Source organism: Vollenhovia emeryi, unplaced genomic scaffold (assembly GCF_000949405.1).
Source record: "Vollenhovia emeryi isolate VEMERY1.0 unplaced genomic scaffold, V.emery_V1.0 DF939170.1, whole genome shotgun sequence".
Taxonomy (NCBI): domain Eukaryota; kingdom Metazoa; phylum Arthropoda; class Insecta; order Hymenoptera; family Formicidae; genus Vollenhovia; species Vollenhovia emeryi.
The window spans coordinates 578640-600890 of NW_011967196.1; the positions used below are offsets into that span (position 1 = coordinate 578640).

General features: G+C 30.5%; 2 protein-coding genes across 2 annotated transcripts; both read right to left on the reverse strand.

Annotated features, from left to right (window-relative positions):
* Positions 1-2367: 2367 nt before the first annotated feature.
* Positions 2368-9464, reverse strand: LOC105563914. Its single transcript, XM_012015916.1, has 4 exons — positions 9453-9464; positions 9030-9174; positions 2670-7739; positions 2368-2599 (listed from the first exon to the last, which is right to left on the reverse strand). The coding sequence occupies exons 2-4, from the start codon at positions 9149-9151 to the stop codon at positions 2368-2370; spliced, it is 5424 nt and encodes a 1807-aa protein (XP_011871306.1). The 5' UTR covers positions 9152-9174; positions 9453-9464.
* Positions 9465-9689: 225 nt separating this feature from the next.
* Positions 9690-19782, reverse strand: LOC105563915 (MATH and LRR domain-containing protein PFE0570w-like). The gene is given in 13 exon segments (XM_012015917.1): positions 9690-9695; positions 10709-11173; positions 11347-12025; positions 12162-15369; positions 15442-16060; positions 16151-16298; positions 16555-16820; positions 17042-17175; positions 17284-17396; positions 17487-17715; positions 18030-18212; positions 19020-19162; positions 19613-19782. Coding segments are annotated over 13 exon segments (6363 nt in total).
* Positions 19783-22251: the final 2469 nt, after the last annotated feature.

Here is a 22251-nt window from a genome sequence, read left to right on the forward strand (position 1 = left end):
AGTGCCCCTACTAGTTATACTATGGTTATACTGTGTCGCAACTGTGCGCGGCGGTTCGTCGTGTCGCGTCGCGCTCGGGAGTGCCGTTTAGATTATCGTATTGAAAACTTTGAAAGCCCATTTGAACTTGAGCTTAATAAACGGGAGTGCATTGTATCGCGCGAAAAAGTGTACCTTTGTCAAGTGTACGCGAGTGTTGATGGAGTCTCGTGGGACGAGAGGATAATCTGAGAGGAGGAGCAGGTCCAGGGAAGGCATCGGGCGCCGGCGGAGCAACTTTAGGTAAATGTTTTTTATTTAGTGTAAAATAAATATGTTTCTTCCAGTTCATTTTTCAGTAGTTTTATCTCATCATTCTATAATCTCGAAATAATAATTAGAGACCGAGAAACAATTTGAAATTTCATAAAAGTTTATTCTGGTAGAGTATTTTGCGGAAAATCTTGTGTGCATTAATTATTTAAATGTTATACCAAATGAAACGTTTGATACACACAAGAATTACTTATATTATACAATATGACTTTTTTGGAACATTATTTTAATAAATTATATGTATATTTATCTGTTACAGAAGCAACGTAGTCAACTCCGCTGCTGCGCATCGGACGGTGAGTTTGAAATTTTTTTATTGTGGCAACGGATCTACTTATTGTAGATTGTAGTGCATCTTGTAGAGATCCGTTGCCGTAAAGTGGATAGAGTACAACACAAATTCAATTTTATATACATATTTCATCTACCGAAAGAGAGTGATCGCGACGAATATTATTGAAGTATTCGTCGAGCTCTCTTGTAGCCTATCCATTTTTCATTAGCAAATTTATATTTAAAGTAAAATGACGTAAGATCTTATTATTTTGTCGAAAACGCTGAAACTTAATATTATTTTTATCCATTTCTTGAGATTATTAATTAACTAGAGTATTCAATTGTCGGTCTATATTTCATACGGAAAGTTTCTTTCCTCTGGATCTTACGTCATTTATTTGGTACATTTTGTGACAATTTCAAGATGCGTGTCGCATGAATAACATGCATAATCATACGCATCTTCATACATCCGCGATCGGTGTTCGCGTTCGAGTTTCGCGATCGGTTTTTAAAATCATTTCCATGATGTTGGTACTTTTTAATTTCCTCCATATTAGAAATGTTAATTTATCGCGGAATATAGTTAAAATTAATATTACGCGAAGTAAAATGTTTTCTGTGTATAGACTTGAATTTTGAATTCAAAGATCGAGTCACGAAGAGGCGGTCAATACTCTCGAGTACATAACGGAAGCAGAAATACATTTAATTAGTTTTATACATTAAATAAAGTTTTTTCGACTTAAAATTCTTTTTAATTAACTTCTCGTAATCGTGCATATTTTTATACAATCGACGCTCGTATATAATTTAAATCGTGCGTAACGTCTGTCGGTGACGATAACAAACCGACTATGGAAGAAGTTTTCTTCCTTTCTGATCCCTGGTCGAAATGACCAGACTGCATGGCCAGGAGCAACGAAAGGTAGGTCCAATCTGGCCCAACGAAACGGCTACTCTGATGGAGTATTTCTTTTTATTTGTCAAAATTCGGGTGGGTTAATTTTCTTTATACATATATTCTCGCATATATGTGCGAGATTGATCAGATTAAATCCTAAAATCGCGCGCGCATTATAACTCCAAATCAGACCTTTTATAAATCGCGTCGCGATTTTAACAACAGACTTGTAGGTTTATTAAATTGAAACACGGGTAGATAGAATAATAAATAGGACTATACAGCGGTATACAGATAGGTAAGGATTCGGGTAGGCAGGGACAGGAGGACATAACTCGATCATTAAAAAGATAGGTAAAATTATTACTGCAACGTACTTCTATTAAATATAACTATATTTGCCATTATTTTTAATAAATTACTTTTAATACAATATATACTTTTAATTAAAAACTCGAAGTTAATATACATATTTCTAATAAAATATGCTTTTAATAAGAAACTCTACAGGTTGATATATTATTAACTCTTGACCTGGGCCTTTGGCGATCTGTTTATTCTGTGTTTTATTTTTAAAATTAATTTTTTTATAAAAGGGAGAGAATTGTATTCAATTTATTTAAATAAAAGAAAAATAATTAAGAAAGAATTTATTAAAGATTTTATTTGATCGACACTGTTTAATAATATACTCAATTGTTTTCATTGTTGTAATGAAATATAGCAATGAAAATACACACAATTAAAGTTATAAATTTATAAGAATTATTAAATATACATATATGAAGAATATTTTATTAACACTAAAATGTTACAAATACATATACACACATATATATTACAATATTTATTAGCCATTCTTTATTATTTACTTAATTTACGAAAAGACCTTTAAGCCAATACAGCATAGATTTTACTAGTTCTGTTCCTTTATTTGCCTCATTATTTGTATTTCGTTGATATCTATACTTTCCAATATTTTCTTTAAAATTTTTAATTTCTTCGTTAGATCTATTGTCGATCAATTCCGTTGCTACGTGCTCCTTATTTTTCTCTTTGCGGAAAACTCCCTTAACATGTTCTAAAATAAAGTTATTGTGGTTTCTTTATCAATTAATAAAAATATCTGTTTGTCAATTAATTCTTATTACAAATTTTATGGTAATTACCTTGCACGATATCCGATAATTTGTCCCAATTTATTTCCTCTTTGCTTGATTCGGAAATATTAATTTCTTTAAAAGCAGGATTCGTCGTTTCTCGACCCTCTGAATTTGTTTTTTGTGCAGCGTTCGCAGCATTTTCAACATCGTTTGCAGTTTTAGCTTCGCGTAATTTTGAACCTTGACCTATTTCCGATTGAGTCACTTCTGCTCTCGCCTTTCGTTCTTCAGAATTCTTTCTCAAGTTGAACAATTGCTGAGCAATTGGAAGTATTGGAAGTAAATTCATATTTGGAGTATTCTTTTTCTTGCGAACATTTGTCAAGTCTTGAAATTTATTAATTGCGTCGCTATTTACATCCAATAATATACTATTTTTCATATCAGGATAATTATTGAGATTCTTCTCCTCGGACTGATCGTATTCAGACATTTTTTCAGATTTTATTAATGATTTATCATAGTTTTGCAGTTTGTCTTGCAATCCAATTCCATTAAATGGTATTTTTTCTTCATTGAAATCGAGCAATAGATTGTACTTTTTTGCGAAATCAATGACGGGCATCGGATTTGTTACTAAATTATCATCATTTTCCATCAATGGATGGTGCACATTTATCCTTTCTTCTTCTTCTTCTTCTTCCTCTTTTGATTTTTGTGTTCTCAAAGCATCTCTCCTTGTTATTAATGAAGTTACTAATGTGTTAAATGGCTCAACCGATTGGTAATCTCTATTAATGTTATTTACATACATATTTTCTTGATCTTGCTTTTCTGTAGTTATTGCATGAATATCTTTTGGTTGATGATTTTTTATTGATCGAACTACATATCCTTGCAGCGGCACGCAGCAGGGACATTTTCTTGTGAGAATCTGCTCGCATATTTTTTTGGCGATTGATAATGCATAAGAACCATCTTCCAATCTCTTTATCTCCAGCGGCAATTTTACGCCGTCATTGATGTAATAGAGTTGCGATCCCTGAAGTTCCGAGATATCATCGAGAGCAATTGATGAAGGAGATAGCTGAGAAGGATCGATATCGTCTCTGACAGATGATTTGGAAGAAGAAACAATTACTTCCTTCGCTTTTATGGCATTATCGGTATTATTTATCCCGTTGCTAATTAGATTGCTATTAGTATCAGTGCATGTAGTTTCAGAAGTTAATGAAGGCGAACTAATTCTCGCGCTACCGCCAGGAGATTCTGCCTTGAAGTACGTAGTTTTTGCGTAGGTTCGTTCAATCTCTGTAGTAACTTCGTGGATTTTGACAATATTATCTCCTGTAAAATTCCGCTGTGAGTTCTGTTGCGATTCTGAAAGATTTTTGCCTGTTAAAGAAATTTTAGGATTATAATCTCTATATTCTACATTTGTGGACGATATTAAATTACCAAATGTAGTAGTTGATGGATACTTTATTTCGTCATTAGCTTTTGCTATAATTTGTAAAATTGTACAATCCGACTTCTGTCCGTAATTGGGTGACGTTTCTCGTATAAAGCTTGTGGATGCTGTCGTAGTTTCAACATTTTTATCATCGACACGATTCTTCGTCGCATATTTCAAAATCTCCGGTGAATAATACCTTGTTGGTGGCGAATTAGACTTTATTCTTTCTAATATTATTAATGGATCAATCTCAGTTGAAGTGGTTGTTTTTTCATTTAGTATATGTTTTACTTCCTCCCCAGTGTCCTTAGTTTTTGCCAAATTTTCTAGAATTATGCCATCCGATACTTGTGCGTAATTAGGTGAACTTTCTTGCACAGCATTTGTGATCGTCGTTGTGTCTTTAGCACTTTCTTCATCGATGTGATGATTTTTCAAGTATTGCTCAGTTCCCGTTGAATCTGGTTCAAGAGTCGCTAATACGTTAGGATTACTTTGTGAAATAGCTTTGTGATAAATTATTTTAGGTCTCTGTGGTTCAACTAATTCCTTTTCTGTATCATCTTGCACATTCATCTTTTTTATTTGTCCAAAATCTGTGGTATTTTCCTTTATTTTAGCGTTATTTGTTGTTTCTTCTTCTTTTTCTGATTGTAATTGTAATAAGTGTGGAAATTCAGTAGTAGTCAATATATACATATTTGTGTTGTCTTCTAATGTTTTAGCTTTCTGGTTGTCTATGATATCCATTTTCTTAGTATCCGTTTTATCCTTTTTTATATCAACATTCTGTTTGTTATTCGATATTGAATTATCGACATTTAATTCTTCGTAATTACTTGTTGAAATTTCTTGCGAGAAAGCCATGTCTATACCTTGTTTATCATCGACAACTTCATTACTGTTTTCTAACGCGTTAATATCGTTTGAATTTTTTAATCCCTGGAGAACGTCATTTAGTGCAGAAATGATCGAATCGTCTATTTTATCATCTTTATTATCGTTGGTTAAATTATTTTTCACGCTTTGTACAATCATGTTCCGTACAACATACCGGTCTGTTTGCGATCTGATTGCCGGGGAACTTAGAAGATCTTTGATACTTTGCCGCAAGTTTTCCGGTGTTCCTTTCGAGAACTTGTGATTCGAAATTGGTGCTAAGGTCACTAATTCAGTCCTCCATTGTCCGTCTTTGAATTGATGCTCCTCAAGCGTCATCGGTGGGAGTTTGTGATGAAGACCAGATACAGCATTCAATATGCTGTGAAGAGTGTTTCTGATCACACCGTGTGACCAATTGTTTGTGAAATGTCTTCTCGGAATAGCTGTGACGTAAGACAACACGTCCTTTGCTTTTTCTACAATCGTATTCTCTATCTGCGGTATCGACAAGATGTTCTTCAAATTTGGGACTTGCAGGATTTCTGGCGATAAAGCTTTACCTTGCGTTTGAAGGATATTTTCATTAAAATTTTTTGTTTTGGTCAAACGAGGATCCGTTGCAAAATCATTGATGACCTTCCTGATGGAATTTAAAAGCAAGTTATCCCAAAATGGTAATCTGCTCGTTGACGAATCGATGAGCGCTCCAAGAATATTGCTATCGTCAAAGTATTGCATTGTCGTAAATTGTTCTTGAGGAACCTCTTTCGGGTGGACACTGGCTTTTGTTCCTGTTATTTCTTTTTTTGTTTCCTCTTCAAAATTACTTCCGGTTTTGGAATTAGAACTAGTAGTTGCAGTCTTTTCTTTAAAATGTTCTTGAGGAATGTTCTTTTCAGAAACCGTATTTGATTCTTTTAGATTGTTTCTATCTTGTTCTTTAGAATCATATTCGGTTTTAGAGTCGCAACTAATAACTGTCGATTTATATGAAGGCGTAGAAGAAATGACTTTGTCGCTAGAAGTTGTATTTGTTATTTTCTCATTTGGATTTAACAATAATTTGTTTGTACGACTTTTACTTTTGCCTAGCAATTTATCTTTTTTCGTCTTTGCGGGCTCATCAATTGCTGGATCCATCAATTTCTTTATTGGAGTATGCATATTTTTTACGGCATTAAATGATTTACTTTTATCATAATCGACATCTGGCTCAGAAATTTGTTTGATAGACTTTACACTTGTTGATTCAAGGAATTTATTTAAATTAACATTTGATTTGTTGATTCCATTAGTAGACGAGTCCGATGCCGAGTATGGATCAGTCGTTTTAAGTTTATCCGAGTAGTCAATATTGTTCAACGTTGTTTTTTTTCTAGCCGACATTTGTGTAACATATTCCGGAATTCTAATTGTAGAATACTCGTTTATATTATTTGCTTGCGCCTGTTTGGCAAGCATTTTTGGTGACGCCGCACTGAGCACGCACACATCGCGACCAAATAGCTGTATGCATTCTTTCATGTTTATCAATTTTCCATTGTACGTCCCGTCAGAGATAAAAGATGGTACGGTGCGAGCATAATCTGTCGAATATGTTGACTTAGAGAGATTATTATCTGGCTTTTGTTCAGTTTTTTCTATAAAATCTTCTGATTGGGGCGTAACTTCATTTAAATCAAAAGAACTTATAGTGTTATTTTCTTTAGTTACATCAGTCGAATAGTTCAAGGGTAAATTGGCTTCTGTTTTTGAATCAGCTGCATCTACATTCAGAGCTTCTGTAGTTAATTTAGGAAATTGTTCTTGATCTTCGACTTGACCAATCAGGTTACTTGTCTCAAGATCACCTGTCGTTTCCCTAACAGTCGTTGCATCAACGTTATTTGTCGAAGGTGAAGTAACTGAAGTGGAACTTTCAGCTTGATATCTTTCGGTTATAGGTGAGGATATAAAAGGTTTTTGATAAGTAATCGCGTGATTTTGGTTATTTCCGACTGGATAATTTGGTCTGCCCTCAGATGAAGTAAATGGAATCCCGATATTGATATATTTTCCTTCATTTCCAACCATGCGAGGCAATACATTTGGTATTAATTGATATAAAACTGGTACAGAGGGGATGTTCATTCTTTCTTGATAGGGTTGTATTGGAAAATAATTGAGCAGGTCGGGAAAAGACAATTCGTGAGGACTTTCATATAATATGGGCGATTTTTGTTGTAAGATATCTGATTTCGCATTTTCAGGTTTCGTTAGTTTCCGATTATTTGTCCTTTCAGGTTTGTCTTTTCTGGATGAACCTAACATTCTCGAAGGACTTTTCCTTGATGAACTAGAGAGACACTTTTCTTCTTTGCAATGGCAAATATATTTATCTGAATTACATTTTTTCCCCTTTTCTCGAGACCTTAATTTTACAATTACATCATCCGTATTTAAATTGTCTTTGAGGGCTCGCAGAAGCACTTCATCCTCGTGTATTTCAGTTATTTTTTTTGACGTTGCTGACGATTTTGCGTTTTTTACGGCGAATTTATCTGAAATTTGCTTGGGAATTCCTACGATATTTTCATCCGTGTTTCTTATTTTATCATCATCTTCCTTTCTCGATAATAGCAAAAATCTATTTTTTTTATGTTGTGTACCGCAACGTTTTGTTTTCTGAATTGTTTCCCGTGGCTTTTCATGTTCAGTTTGTGTCTGTGATAGTGGCATTAATAAAACGAGCGATCTCTTTGGATTTTCTTTCGTTAAATGTTCATCATTATATAATAATGAATAGGGTAGAACGGTTGATAATCTAAAAGTAATAAAATATTTGTTTACAAAGAACTTGCTAATTTGATTAACACATTTTATATACACAATTGATTAACATTAATATTATATACACTTTGCAAATTATATAAATTAGATACATCTGTAAAATTTGATAATAGGTTTAATTGTTTAGATAATCTGTTTAAAGTGTAGATGAAAAATTTTTTTCTCCAAAATATATTTTCCGTTTTACATTTAATTTGTTTACATCTTACATCGATATTGCCAGGCAATCTGATAACTTTAGATTAAAAATTCTCAATTCAGCAATTCGTTGTGACGAAGCAAGTTATTGTGTGTACAATACGTAATAAGAATGACAGTAATGATTGTGCTGACAAACAATTGTGTAATTACGGCTAACATACTTTTATGTTCGCAATTCGAATACGATTATTTGAATTATGTGAGGCTTCAAAAAACTGAAAATCGCATATTTTATGCCAAGTTGAAATAGAAAAAATAATGATTTGTTTATTAATTTGGAAAAGATATTTTATTATAATGTCTTAGGCCCACTTTACACGATCTATAATTCGCAACAGAATTCGAGACAGAATTCCATTTTAAAATTTTTATGTATCGTGTAATACAGAAAACATTTGAACAATCAGAATTATAATTATAATGCTCCAATTTTGTAAATAGAAAAGATGCATCAAATATGTGTAGTGCATGAAAATGCGTGATTGATTAATTGTATCTGGTCTAATGAAAAACATTAAGCATTAATTGCTGTGAGTATTTGTGTCCAATCGGCCGGGAAAACGGACCTCATCCATATGTAAACCTACACTAACCTAATCTACAAACATATGTCAATTTAATATATGAAATTATAAAATAGAATTCTATCTTGAATTCTGTCGCGAATTATAGATCGTATAAAGTGGGCTTTAGAATATAAAAAGTGTATAATTTTCACAAAATTGTCAATTTTAATTAATTACTATGTTAATCCTTTCAAACCTGATGTAATTATAAAGTTATAAAGTTATAATATATACATGTATCTTTCTTTATGAATTATTTTACTACAGCTACTGGGTCCATTACATTATCTTATACATATTGTTTCTCTTAAAATATGCAAATTTTTAATATTTTTTATTATGATTTGTAGCAAATTTTATATATTTATATATTTTCTAAAATAAAAATTGTTTTTTAATATAAAATTGTACCAAGCAAAAATCAGGTTTGAAAAGGTTGAGAATTTTCTTATTACAATTTTAAATTTCAATTAATTAAATTTATAGATTGTATTTACCTTAAATTGGAGAAATCTGCAGTTTTCACGTTTTTAGCAGTAGTAGCTTCTTTTGCACGGGCAATCACAAGTAAGATCAAAAGGCACGAAGTAATTTTCTCATACATATTGATCACTGTCATTTTTAATTGATGTTATCATGCTCCTTGACCATAAACATAAAATTTAACAATTTTCAATTGAGTAATTCTTAAGATAATTTAATAAATTACATTAATAATTATGTGACTGATAGTTGCATTGAATGAATTAATAAATATACTGTACTCAACTTTTAAAAATATACATTAAATACAATAGATTAAATAAAAGAATAAGTTACATATTAAGCAATAAATTAATTAATTCTATTAATTTAAATTTGAATTGAATATTGTATAAAAGACGTGTAAATGTTATATAATAAATATAAGGCAAAATTACTTTGTACTGACGTGTCCAAAAACGAACTGAACTCGATCATGATCAAAAATGCACTGAATTGTACTGTGATTCAATGATTGTATATATATCCTATCATCATATCGCGTTATGAAATTTAAGCCGTTAATCATGTCGCAACGGTATGTATCGTATATAGGTATGTATATGTGTGAACTTTTCATTCAATCAGTAGTGACCTGATTTTCTTAAGAATTGCTTGTACTTATAATATTCCTCTCAATTCTACGAATATGAATAACATTCTTGATTACAATATAATACAAGTGCATTTTCTTAAAAAAAATTACTTTTGCGGAATTACTCTTGAATCTAATCAATTGACTTACTGAATAGAAAACTTAAAATAATTTTTAGAAGGTTTAAAATGCAAAAGGATGCTTATAATGTATTTTCATTATTAAGAAAAATATTATTTATTGCCATTTAGTACATTCTTAATTTATATGTTTGCTGTTTCCCTGTTTTATTTAATTGTAATAAATAATACATATCTATTATAAAATTGAATGATATTGTACGCATTAATTGTGTGCAATATTATATAAAACAAATTTTTTTTCAGTTCTTAATAATATTCTATGAATACATGTAGTACATATGTATACATAATACTTATATATCTTTATATGTATAAAATATCTTTTTATTTTATTTCATAGTATTCTGATTAACATTAATAAACACGTATACAATTTTTGAACAATATAATTTTAAAGCTTATATGATGTATTTTAAAATTGTATAAATACATTTTACAAGTTATAGATTCACGTATACATATAACAGTTCTTACATGAAATTGTAACTTAGAAATATAAAAACATATAAATTTTTTCAAGATAATCAATTTAAAGTTTGAGAAATTATATAAATTTTCCACCTTTTATTTTCATCTGAAATCTTGTATATTACCAAAAACAATGCTGTGTAATTATAAATATAAATAATATATAATATGTATAATAATATAAGTAATATAAGTAATATAAATAATATATATGTATACGTATGCATAAATAATATGAAACATTATTATATGTAAATATTTATATTTAGAAATATCTTCATATATGTATATTATTGAATATATTATTCATATATATTTTAAGAATTTGAGTTATTATACAATAATATATGAAATAAAATTATATTTTTATTGCAAATTATACAAAATTTCTAAATATACAAGAAAGTTTTGAAAAAAATGCAAAAAAATCGTTTATATTCATAATTGCAGTATAGAAAGCATTGTCAGTAATTTCAGAAGTCCTATTTTTATGTTTATCTTCATCTGGCGCTAAAGTGAAATTTTTGTTGAAATTCTTCTCAAAACTATCGATAGATTCTTCTACAGATTTCATATCAGTTTGCAACTTTGAGGTTGTTTCTTGCAATAAGTTTTTGTTACTCTTTGAAATGTTATTTAATAGTATAATTTTATCTTTTTCTTCGGTTCTTGAAGAAGGAACTTCTTCATTATGCAAATTGTTCTTATTATGTGCTTTTATGAAATCTTCAAGAAGATCGTCACGATTTTGTTTGTTTGTTTGAGGTTGTAAATAATTTGTTTTTATATCATTAGTTTCTATTATATTTTCTAGTCCTTCTTCGTCAATATTGTCATTCAAATATCTCTTAGTGCGTTTATTTCCGAGAACTTCAGCCAGAATAGATTTGTTTGATTGTGTGTGCCCTGTAACCTTGTAAAAAAATATAAAAGGTATATCAAAATAAGATAGTATTAATAAAATATGAAAAAGAGAATATTACATTTATTAATATAAAATTATATAAAGTATAAAATAATAGAACAAGTAATTTAAAAATATTAATCAAAATAAGTTTTTTTTTTCAATTAATTTCTCTTCTTTACCTCTCGCTTTCCTTCAATTATGCCTTCATTGATCTTATTTTGTATTTGTCTATGCTGTCTTTTCTTTATGTTTCTCCAGGGAAACAATAAAAATATTTTACGTTTATTAGATCCTGTTTGGTGCTTTAATTTTAAATATTTATCGATTTCGTCACTTGTAATTTCATATTGTTCATCTGTTGCCGATTCAGCTTCATTGTCTTCCATAGAAACAGTTTGCTCATTTTCATACAAACTTTCTTCATCTGAAATATATTCACTTTGCTGATTTGAAAGATCATCATATTCACATTCCTCTGATGCTACGTCATCTAAGAATTTATTTATTGAATCTGATTTTTTTCCTAGTATATTTTGATCGTCCCGTTGTGCAGAAATGTCAAAACTTTCCAGCGAATCATCATTATTCATCGCATCTAACATCTCGTAAATATTTTTGATCTTAATCGGTACAAGAGCGATATAATCTGATTCACGTCCCTTCTCGTTGTCTTGATTAATTTTGAAATTTCTCGTCGAAGAAACTAACAAGTGATTCTTTAATTTTTGGAACAAGTCAGCACTTAATGGTGAATCTTCTTTTCTCAACGGAAAGATAGCGATTGGTTGATCATGAAATATCTTTCTGAAAGCCTCTTTCCGGTAGGTGCGTATACGGTTTCTTGCATCTTCAGTTAATCTAAAAATAGGAGAAGATATCACATTAATGCTAATGAAAATAAAAGTTAAAAATTCAGAATAAACTTTTAAATTAATTGTTAGTTTTTCAATAAATAAATAAGTAACAAATACATTACTGAAAGTATGGTATATACTCTGTATATTCGTCTGTTGGTTCTTCGATGTCTCTGCGAATCCGTATATTTTCTTTTCCAAGCTCTCTTGCTTTTAGATCGCCGTTAATAATTTGTTCAACATGTTTATCTACTTTGTTATCGTTAGACATTTTATTATTTAAATTCTCTTGCGATGTTTCTATTAATTCTTTATCGTTCTCGATTAGGTCTCGAATAAATTGAGAATATTTGTTATGCTCCGAATAATGTACTTTTTTTGCTTTTGCAAGTAAATATATTTGGTCTATAATATTCTTATATTGTTTAGGAGCAAGCTCGATAGGAATTAAATCATTTTCATCGTCATCTTTGTAGGTAATATCGTCGTTTAATAGAATTCCGATAAACGCTCCCTGATTGATCAATCGATGAAAATTGTCACTTTCGCGAAGTTTTTCCCATGCTTCTCTTCTCTTCATACTCCTCTTTTGTTCGTCACTAATTTTTGATAGTTCATTTTGATATTGATGCAACAATTTTTCCCGTCTTGCTTGCAGTTTCTCTTTTTGCTTACCAATCTGTTCTGCGCGTCTCGTCAGGTGTCCCTCGTATCTGGTGAATCTTTCTATCGATGTTCGAGGAAGATTTTTCAGCATAACCGTTAATCTACTCATGAAAGCATCTTTTCCCATCCGAGCATTTGATTCGCTGTCCTGATTATCTTCTATATTTTGAAATAATGTTGGATTCGTTTCGGATTTATTCAGTTTTGATTTATCAGTACCTGTATTTGTTGCCTGTTTTGACAAAATTGTTTCCGTTGTCTCTTGTTTGATTTCCTTTGATGTTTCTTTGGGGAAATTGATTGAGTTTAAACCAATTTTACAATTACTGTTGTGCCCTTCTTTGTTCTTCTGATCTTCGATTGTTGGATAGTTTGAACTCTCGGCTCTCTCCTTTTCGTTGATAAGATCTTGTTCTTTTTCGTAGGGTGTTTCCTGTGGGGCCTTAGTAACGGAGATAATAAATGTCTCACAATTGCTCTTATTTTGTGAAGGAATCTTAGAAATAATCTCGGAAGAATTAAACGTTTCTGTCTTGTTTTTTGCCTGGACGTCTGATGGTTGGGCACGAAAAAACATTTCTTTTGTAATATATTCATCGCCATTATCGTTATTTAGAGAAATCTCTGAGGTTGAGTCGATGGGAAGTAGATTGGTAGTAGATTCCTTCGCGTTCTGATATTGCTCAGAAACAGTGTCCTCTCCTGATATTGTAGTTGCATCAATCGCCTGCGACATATCGTTTAGTTTATGATCCAGTGTACTTGATTCTGTAATTATGGGTTCCATAGTTATATCATTTTCTTCAGAAATTGGCTCAATGATGCTTGTACTTGGAAGTATCTCCCCTGCTATAATTTCTTCGTATTTGTCTCCAGTAAGAATTGGAACATTCTCCTTATATTGTGCAACGTCTGTACTCACTCTGTCACTTTCTATAGAAGTATCTGTAACTCGTGCTGTAGGTACTAAAATATTGCGTTTCACACGACGATAGAGCTTCTTCGGCAAATCGGAAGTTCGGATGACCCTACAATGACAATCACTCGCATTTTCTTCGCCTTCCTTGATCATTTCTTCAGCGAAAACCTTTTGAAGCTTTTCCCAATTGCTTCGTTTATTTCTTTTGTTATGAAAAATTTTATCACGAATAGACGGTTCTACACTGGTGGGTTTAGAATATTGCGTTATTTTTGCGTTAACATCATCTGTAACTGTATTTATAACAAAACTTTTTTCGTCTTTCAATTCGACTTCATCGTGATTCATCATATTTGAAGTTTGATAATTATTATAATCGTATCTCGCAGTAGAAACTTGAAAAGGTAGATAAAAAGAATTTGAAATTTTTTTTTCTGGTTCCATCTTCAATTTCGATTCTCTAAGTTCTACATTTGACGTTTGATAATTGTTATTCGAAATTGGTGTTTTGGAAAGTTGATCGAAAGATATCGACGGGTACCTCGAAGCTAGTCGTAGTGCATTTCTACCATATTCCTGCTCTTTGGAATCATCGTAATAGTTAACTAACCGATTATGTTGCATGCTCGATTCTCTAGCACGCTTTTTCCTCTCTTGGTTAGGCGACTGTTCTTGAATAACCTTTGCAGCAGGAATTTTATTATTATTGTTATTCTTATTATCATTATGTTTTTCAAAAGAAAATTCTGCTTCCCATAGATCATCATACTTTTCAGAGATTTCTTTTGCTTTTATATTAAATAATTTCATATGTTCAAAAAATTCATTTGGCATGTCATTGTAGTGATCATCTTTAATTTCTTCAACCCAAATGTTGTCTTCAGTACGCTCTAACATCGATTTTTTATTTTGTTGCGTACTCTTTTTTTTATCATTACCAACGTCTTCAACTTCAACATAATCATAATCTTTTCCATTTTGCTCCAACGAATCTCCCGCAGTCATAAAAATGTCACCCTCAGGAAATCCTTTGACAGGATCTCGCTGAGAGAAGCCATAAAAGTCTTCATCACTCTCAGTAATTCTTGGATTGAATGGAATTAATAATTCTTCTCTTTTGATGTCATCATTCTGCTTTGTCTTCCTTTCATTTATATGATTGTTTAAGTCGTCGATTCTTGAACGTTTTCCGGAAGCATTATCTCTTCTCAGACGCATCTCGATTAAGTTTTCGTTAATATTCCTTTTCGTTCGTTTAGGCTCTTGTATTAAACTTTGATATTTTTCCATGTCGCCAATTTTAGAATGCTTCCTGTAGATATTGTCGTTTTCTATTTTTTTATGTTCTTGAGATGAATGTTGATGCTCGATATGATGGGCAGCATTATTTTTGAAAAAACTTTCGACATGATCTCGTTGAAATAGATTGTTATATTTCTTTTCATTATTATTACAATTCTTTTTTACGTTACAAGAAATTAAGTCTTTCCCATCGTTGTCTTTCCGTTTTATCTTCTGTTTAACTAGATGATTTTTTAAGTTATCTATTTGTGAGCGGTTTTGAAATGTTCTCTTTTTAGAATTTTTCGATTTTTTGTCCAGACATCTTCTAAATCTCTTTCCCTTTGTTAAATCTTCACGAATAGAAACTTGACTATCCTTATTGTTCTTTGCTGAATTATTATTTTCTAACAAATTATAAAGCTTATTGAAGTACGTTCCTATTCTTTTTATTATATGTGACTTTGTTTCATCGGAGTTTTCTAATTCAATTAAATATTCTCTTAATTTTTTATCTATTTTAATTATTGATTCTTCTTCATTTTTGGTTTTGCCTTTGATTTCGTTTGAAGTAACTTTATCAAAAAGAGAGGCATTGATTTTTGATATTAACGCCACAGTGTTGTCAATATTTTTAATTTCGGATTCTTGAATACCTTTGGTTTCCATTTCAAGCTTTTTCTCCAGCAGAATGCGTCTATACTTTTTTAATATATCTTGAATACTTTTATTATCAACTTCTGTATTTTTAAGATCTTTTTCGTCCAAATTTTGCTGTTCTTCTACTTCTTTAGATGAATTTCCTTGTTCGTCTCCTAAATCGATTGTGAATGATCTTTGTAAATTTGTAAAATTATTCTTCTTTTGCAGATATTTTTGTATAAATCTTGTTACTGTTGCAAGTAACTTAGAACCCCAGGCTTTTTGTTGACTTTTAGTTACAGTGTTTTCCACGTTTCCTTGAGAATTTCTGTCTCGTTTCCCATAAATCTTTTGATTTTTTAAATTTGATTGATTTATATTTTCTTTTATATCATTTTCCTTTACATTTGACTGATTCATATCTTCTTCTATTTCTTCTTGATCTGCTTGTCGGATGTCATGGCGCTTCGATAATTTCTTTACTCTATTGTCCTCGTTTGTTTCCTCGTCAGAACAAATGCAAGCTTTTACCTGTTAAATTAATATTTTTTAAATTATCAATATATTATTATTAATTAGATATATATACATATATACACAAGCAAAATAATTTTAATTTACCTTTGCATTAGGTATAACCCAAAAACCTATGTCACCAGAAGAAAGTTCTAATTCAAGGCCGTCAGGGTTGATAATGATTTCTGGATTTATATCAGGCAATTCTTTGTCGTTTATTAAGTGAAGAGATTTATTATTTAACAAGACTTGCCTGAAAAATTGTGATTTTTATAATTTAGTGAGATAAAATTATTACTATAGTACATCAGTAATGAATAGAAACAAACATTGTACTGTGAACTTTATTACTACAAAATATATATATCAGAGAAAAACATTTCTATGTATATTTTGTATATTGTAGCAATATATTGAATAAAGTATTATGTAGCAGGAGTTTTAATATTGTGAAAAGTGGAATAAATACTTTTCTTTACAATATGTATACGTATTACAAAATTACTTACTCTGAAAACATTTTGTTGCCATTCTCAAAATCTGATGATAAAATGTACTCGTGAAGAATTTTGATTTTGAGACCTTTTAAACTAACAATTACTTTCCTCGACGTTAAGTTTATGCCGAAAATCGTAATAGCTCCTTTACTGTATAGCACCGAGGATTTTGTACATTGGCTGTAAAAGTGTACGTGACCTTTGTTTTCGGATTGAAGCTTCATTTCCAGAACTTCACGGCCCACTAAAGTCTTGTGCAATAATGATACCCAATAAACCTGATAAAAAAGAGACAATATTGTTAATAAAGTATAATCTTATAATTTGATTTATATATACATTTATACCAATTAACAGATGAACAATTTAATAAATTAAATACGTTTTTTAATATTTCCATATTATATTGTAGATATCTCTTTTATAATATGTCTTAAATATACACGTGACAACTAATTAAAATTTAACTTGTATATTCATTTACAAATAAGTAACTTACAGGAGTTGCTTGAGATAAGTTCGACAATTGTCTCATCACGACTTGGATTCCAAGCTTTGCAGCTTTCCCAAGTCTTTTCGTCCAAATAAGCGCTCCTAGATATTGGCGTTTGCTGTCTTCTGGTTTCGATTGCGCTATATAGCAATATATGCAATCGTCAATATTACAAGTCAATTAATTCTTAATTTAATGAAATTGTTCCAAACATTGTTACTTTACTCATAATTTCATAATATTCTTACCAATCCATAACGGTTTTTCTTCTGCCGCACGACTAATAATTTTGTATATCTCATCCTTTCCGGTAATCATGTTATCATAATGTAGGAAACTTTTGTCATTGTTTAAAGAAACGCTACATAAATCGTTAAAATTATTGACAAACAATTGAAAAATTTAATCAGCAGACAATAATCAAATGATATTAAATAAGTAACATTTACACACACAAAAATAAAACACTTACGGGTGCCATGTAATCGCAGAAAGCGCGGCATTTGCTGAATGCAAATAATCCTCGAGATATCTCTGTTGTTGTGCTGTTCTGTATGCTACAATATCTGGTCCTATGATTAAGCTACTGGAATATCTTGGGAAAGTTTTCAGTATTTCTTGTAAGTTTGCGACATATCGTCCCAGTTGTCCGCCAGATAAGTCGCATCTCGTTTGACATTCTATAGCAAAAACATTTTGAAGCGACTCAAAATTAAGTATCTTATAAATATAAATAAAATATGAATGTATCTTTTAATATAATTTAACATTAAATATATATATGTATAACAAATGAGATTAATTAAATAAAAAATTGATATCTAAAATTACACGAAATTTTATATTTGTTCCAAAACATTTAAAAAATAATAATGTCTTAAAAGTACATATATATACATATATACGTGTTTTAGATATTTGATATTTTATTTTTTATTTAATTAATCTCATTTGTGTTATGGTTTAAAAAAGGCATAGCTTTTGGAAAGTTTACCATAGCCCAGTTGCCAGCTAATGTTGTAACCCATGCGATCACTAAAGGACAGAAGCTCCGCTATGTTTCTAGGATCCTTGGAATCTGTTTTCGATTCGTTATCAATATAATCAGGACTGATGGATACGATTATATCTAATCCAGCATTCGTTGCCCATTGATATATAAATTTCCATTGTGTTCCTGTCAAATCCAGATGCACATATTTTATGTTTTGATGTGATAAATATATTTACCCAATAGTGAATTGGTTAATTTTTATAATTAATTGATTAAATAAATAAATTAAAAATGTATGAATTAATTAAACCATAAATAGTTTTGTAATTGTAATGAATTAATATTGAATCAAATAATGCCAATTCTGCTTTCTGTAGGTACATATTCGTATTATATTTCAGATATCAGATATCATTGTACCTGTACATATCTCCTTAATCTGAATAAATAAAATGATTCGACAGCTGATTCGCAGGTAGCAAATGCAATAATCTAAATATTGCATCAGCGAATATTAGCGTTTTCGCAACTCGTAACCGTACTATTATCTCAAAGCTTGTACCGACGTTATAACATTCAGTAGGCGTTTCTGCCATCAAAGCTAATGGATGCGCATATAACTACTGGTAACCGCAAAATAAATTAACTACATTAACATTATGCAATTCCATCATCGTCCTCTTCCATTGGCGTCCTTGCTATCCTTTCAATGCACTCATAGTGGTCAGGTCCGTTAAACGATCACGGAACTAGGAAATTGCCATATGAGTGCCACGCACATTACCAGTATAAAGACACACTTGGTTTATATTTAAGTTAAAAGTTTTAAGAAGTCCAGTTTATTGTTTACACTTTAAAAATATATTATTTTTTTCCAAAAATTCTTGGATTTTATCTGAGATCTACGAGAGAGAAAGAAAGAGAGAGAGAGAGAGAGAGAGAGAGAGAGAGAGAGAGAGAGAGAGAGAGAAATCTTTAATGTCTTATTACCAAAATACATGTCATTTGGATCCATATCGATTTCATGTGAATACGTTTTTTCCAAATTGTAAAAATTGCTTTGTGGTCCTCCAAGACGAATGTAAGCAGGTGCCAAGCCTCGCGCTAAATTCGTGCTTCTCTCGATGTTCTTACTGAACAATACGAATTGTAATAGTGTATTACATAATCAGATATTATGATGTAAAGAAAGGAATTTTTTATTGTTTAAATTAAAAAGAGGTAGGTTTTAATAAAACTCAAGATTGATGATTATAATTACGTTAATATAGCGGTGAAAATAACTGGTACACGAATTATTTCAAGTTCTAAACACACAATTGATGTTGATAATGACAAAATTATGATTTTAATAATAATATTTTTAATAATCATTAAAACGTCTGTGATTGAAATCTTTGGTAAGATTAAAATATCTAATGAAAATTATAATTTCTAATGAAACCTGCATAAAACTTTGACAAACGACAAACTAAACTATTATTAATTGTTATTAATACATATATTAATTAAAAACGGCAAAGTTATCTTTAATGCTTTATTTAATATTTATAAATTATCTTTTTCACTTTTTAAATACTTACATAAAATCATTGTGCTGCAACGTTGCAGGATCCAGTGTAAAACTGAGAAAGGCGTGATCAGTTACCGCAATCGGTTTTTTCAGATTTATATTAAGTATCAAATTTTCCGCGAGGCAATTCACGACAAAGAAAGTTACTTGCAAAAGCAAGCAAACACATTGACATTTCATTTTTCCAGAAATATTTTGCTTGTCTGCTTTTTACAGTTTATTCTCTGTCTTCATTTTAGTTTATATACATGTAAATATTAATTCCAAATAATGGAAAATGTTCTACGTTTTACACATACATATTTTTACACGAGAAAAATTTATGATATAATTACAAAAAGGAATCGACGTATTTAATTCCGACAATGTAGGAAATTATATAGAAATATAAAATAAAGCGTGAAAAATTTAGTGTAATGCTTGTAAAAAAATTCACGACACGCATAAAAAATCGACACGGCAATCTGAGAGACTTTTTCACGCGTACTGAAATTTCGCATTCACTAAAGTTGCATGCATGGTTCTGACATCGTGTCACAATCACAATTGCTCAACACATATTTCGTACTTGGAATTTCGTTGCATAAACAGAACCAATAATGCGCACATATAGCAAAAACGCTCGGTTATGTTTTGATATGATTCTTAAATTTGCGAGATATCTTCATCAATTTAGTTTAATTAACACGTTATTATTTAAAATTTGACAAAAATCGCTATCATTGCACTTATTTGAATCTCAAATGTTCAAGAGTACAAATTTTTTTGCCAGAAATTGCAAATATAATTTCAGTAATTCAATAAATATTTAACTTACGTTAACGAATAGTTATTCTTACTCACTAGTAAAGAAAAGCACAAATAATAGTCCAAGTGCCATTTTGGTCGTGTAATTGGTAACTATAAATGTTGCAAAAGTAAAATGCTACAAAAGTTAAAAGTTAAACAAGAAACGTTAAATGTTAAATGTTTCAATTCTGTTGGGAATCTCACAACGGCTCGCTAAAGAATACAGTAAAACGGTTCCATGGAAGAACTTAAATTTTCGTAAATAGGATTTTGTCAGGGAAGTATTGAGTGTGATTGACAAGAAAGTAAAATACTTGGTTATTTTTGCTTTTTATTAATTTTCAACAAATATCTCGGATTAAGTCATCGCTAGAAAAAAACAAACACAAATTTTACTCGAGCAGTAAGCGTCTCCTCTACTGGAATACATTTTCATCGAGACACCCTGTATATCCTGCGAGAGTGTATACTTATGAGGGTGAATGTTGGGTGGTCACTTAATTTCTAAGGTTTTTTTTATATAATATATATAATATATATATATCTAACAACAATATAATATTATCATCATTCGCCTCTTTCTCTTTCTTTTTTTTTACTTTGTTAATGTTACATAATACATTATTATATTCAACAATAACTCGTTTGTATCATTCCTTTATCGATTAAGTTAGCCTCTACGCACTGCTACTTTATACAAGGGTTTTATTCCTCCGCCATACATTGTCATTTTTGCTTTACTTCCTTTGTTCACGCGAGCTTCCTGTTCTTTCTTCAGCGTTCTCTTTTTCGTCTGCCGCAAAATAGTCCTCCGATTCGAGGATTCCGGTATCCCAGCTTTACGTAAAGCGAAGAATATATGCAAATCTTCAACAAATCATAAAGCAAATAAATTATCTGACAATTAAATCCGTTTAGATGACACTTATTCATATTTTAATAGTATAACTTATTTTCACCCAAATTAATAATACGTCTTTTAAAATAGAACTTTTTCTGCATCTGTACATTATTTCAGCTATGTATTGACTATTAAAGCAACTCTTTGATGGAAACGCTGTTGAAAATAAAGAAAAAAATTAATAAGAATCTTGCCGTGTAATGTACGTATTCTGTCAGCTTAGAAAAAGTAATGCATCTACAAACTTAATTGTCAGATTAAATGCAAAATTGAACAAACTCTAGCAAAAATATAGATAAATTCAATATTTACAGTTTCTTAACATGAAATTCAATGTTGTAAATTAAGAACACAAAATCTTTATCAATTAAAATTTAAATTGTGTGAGTAGCCAAGATTCACATATTTCTTAATATATATTCGATTTTTTATTTTCCAAAATTAATAGCCATTACTAGGACGAAAATATAAAGGAAATATCCTAAATTTAGCAAAGCACGAACTTATGAATCGAAGAGTTTGGTCATAAGAGTTTCAAGAGTCCAGACAATCTTCAGATCATTCGCGACCTTCCATTCATTTTCCGAGCAAGCTTCGTGCGATTCTCGTTCATTCCTCCTCACTTCCACATACAGAGTTGTTAAATTCTGCAAACAATTTTATTCTAAATCGTTCTTAGTTTAAGGACATCTCTTCGCAGATATCTGCCCATAAAAGAAAAATAAGCTCAGATCTTTCTTCAAGTTATCATAGATTTCTTAGATTAGATTAGATTAAAATCCAAGCTTAATTCTTTTACCTTTGTCTTTATATCTTCCAACTGTTCCCTCTAATACGATACGTTCTGAGATGTTTAACTTTATTTTATAAAGATGTTTCAGATCTGCGAAAAGTTATCATAAAAGTTTTCAAATTTTTCGCTGTTAATCCTAGAACCCTAATTGTTTTCGATAATAACA

What these genes read in the sequence shown, in the direction of transcription:
- LOC105563914 (XM_012015916.1), bottom strand. Translation starts at nt 9,151, where the DNA reads ATGACAGTGATCAATATGTATGAGAAAATTACTTCGTGCCTTTTGATC. An exon ending in GCAGATTTCTCCAATTTAAG is followed by an intron (nt 7,740 to 9,029) that starts GTAAATACAATC and finishes TATTACTTTTAG; the next exon opens with ATTATCAACCGTTCTACCCT. An exon ending in GACAAATTATCGGATATCGT is followed by an intron (nt 2,600 to 2,669) that starts GCAAGGTAATTA and finishes TAATTGATAAAG; the next exon opens with AAACCACAATAACTTTATTT.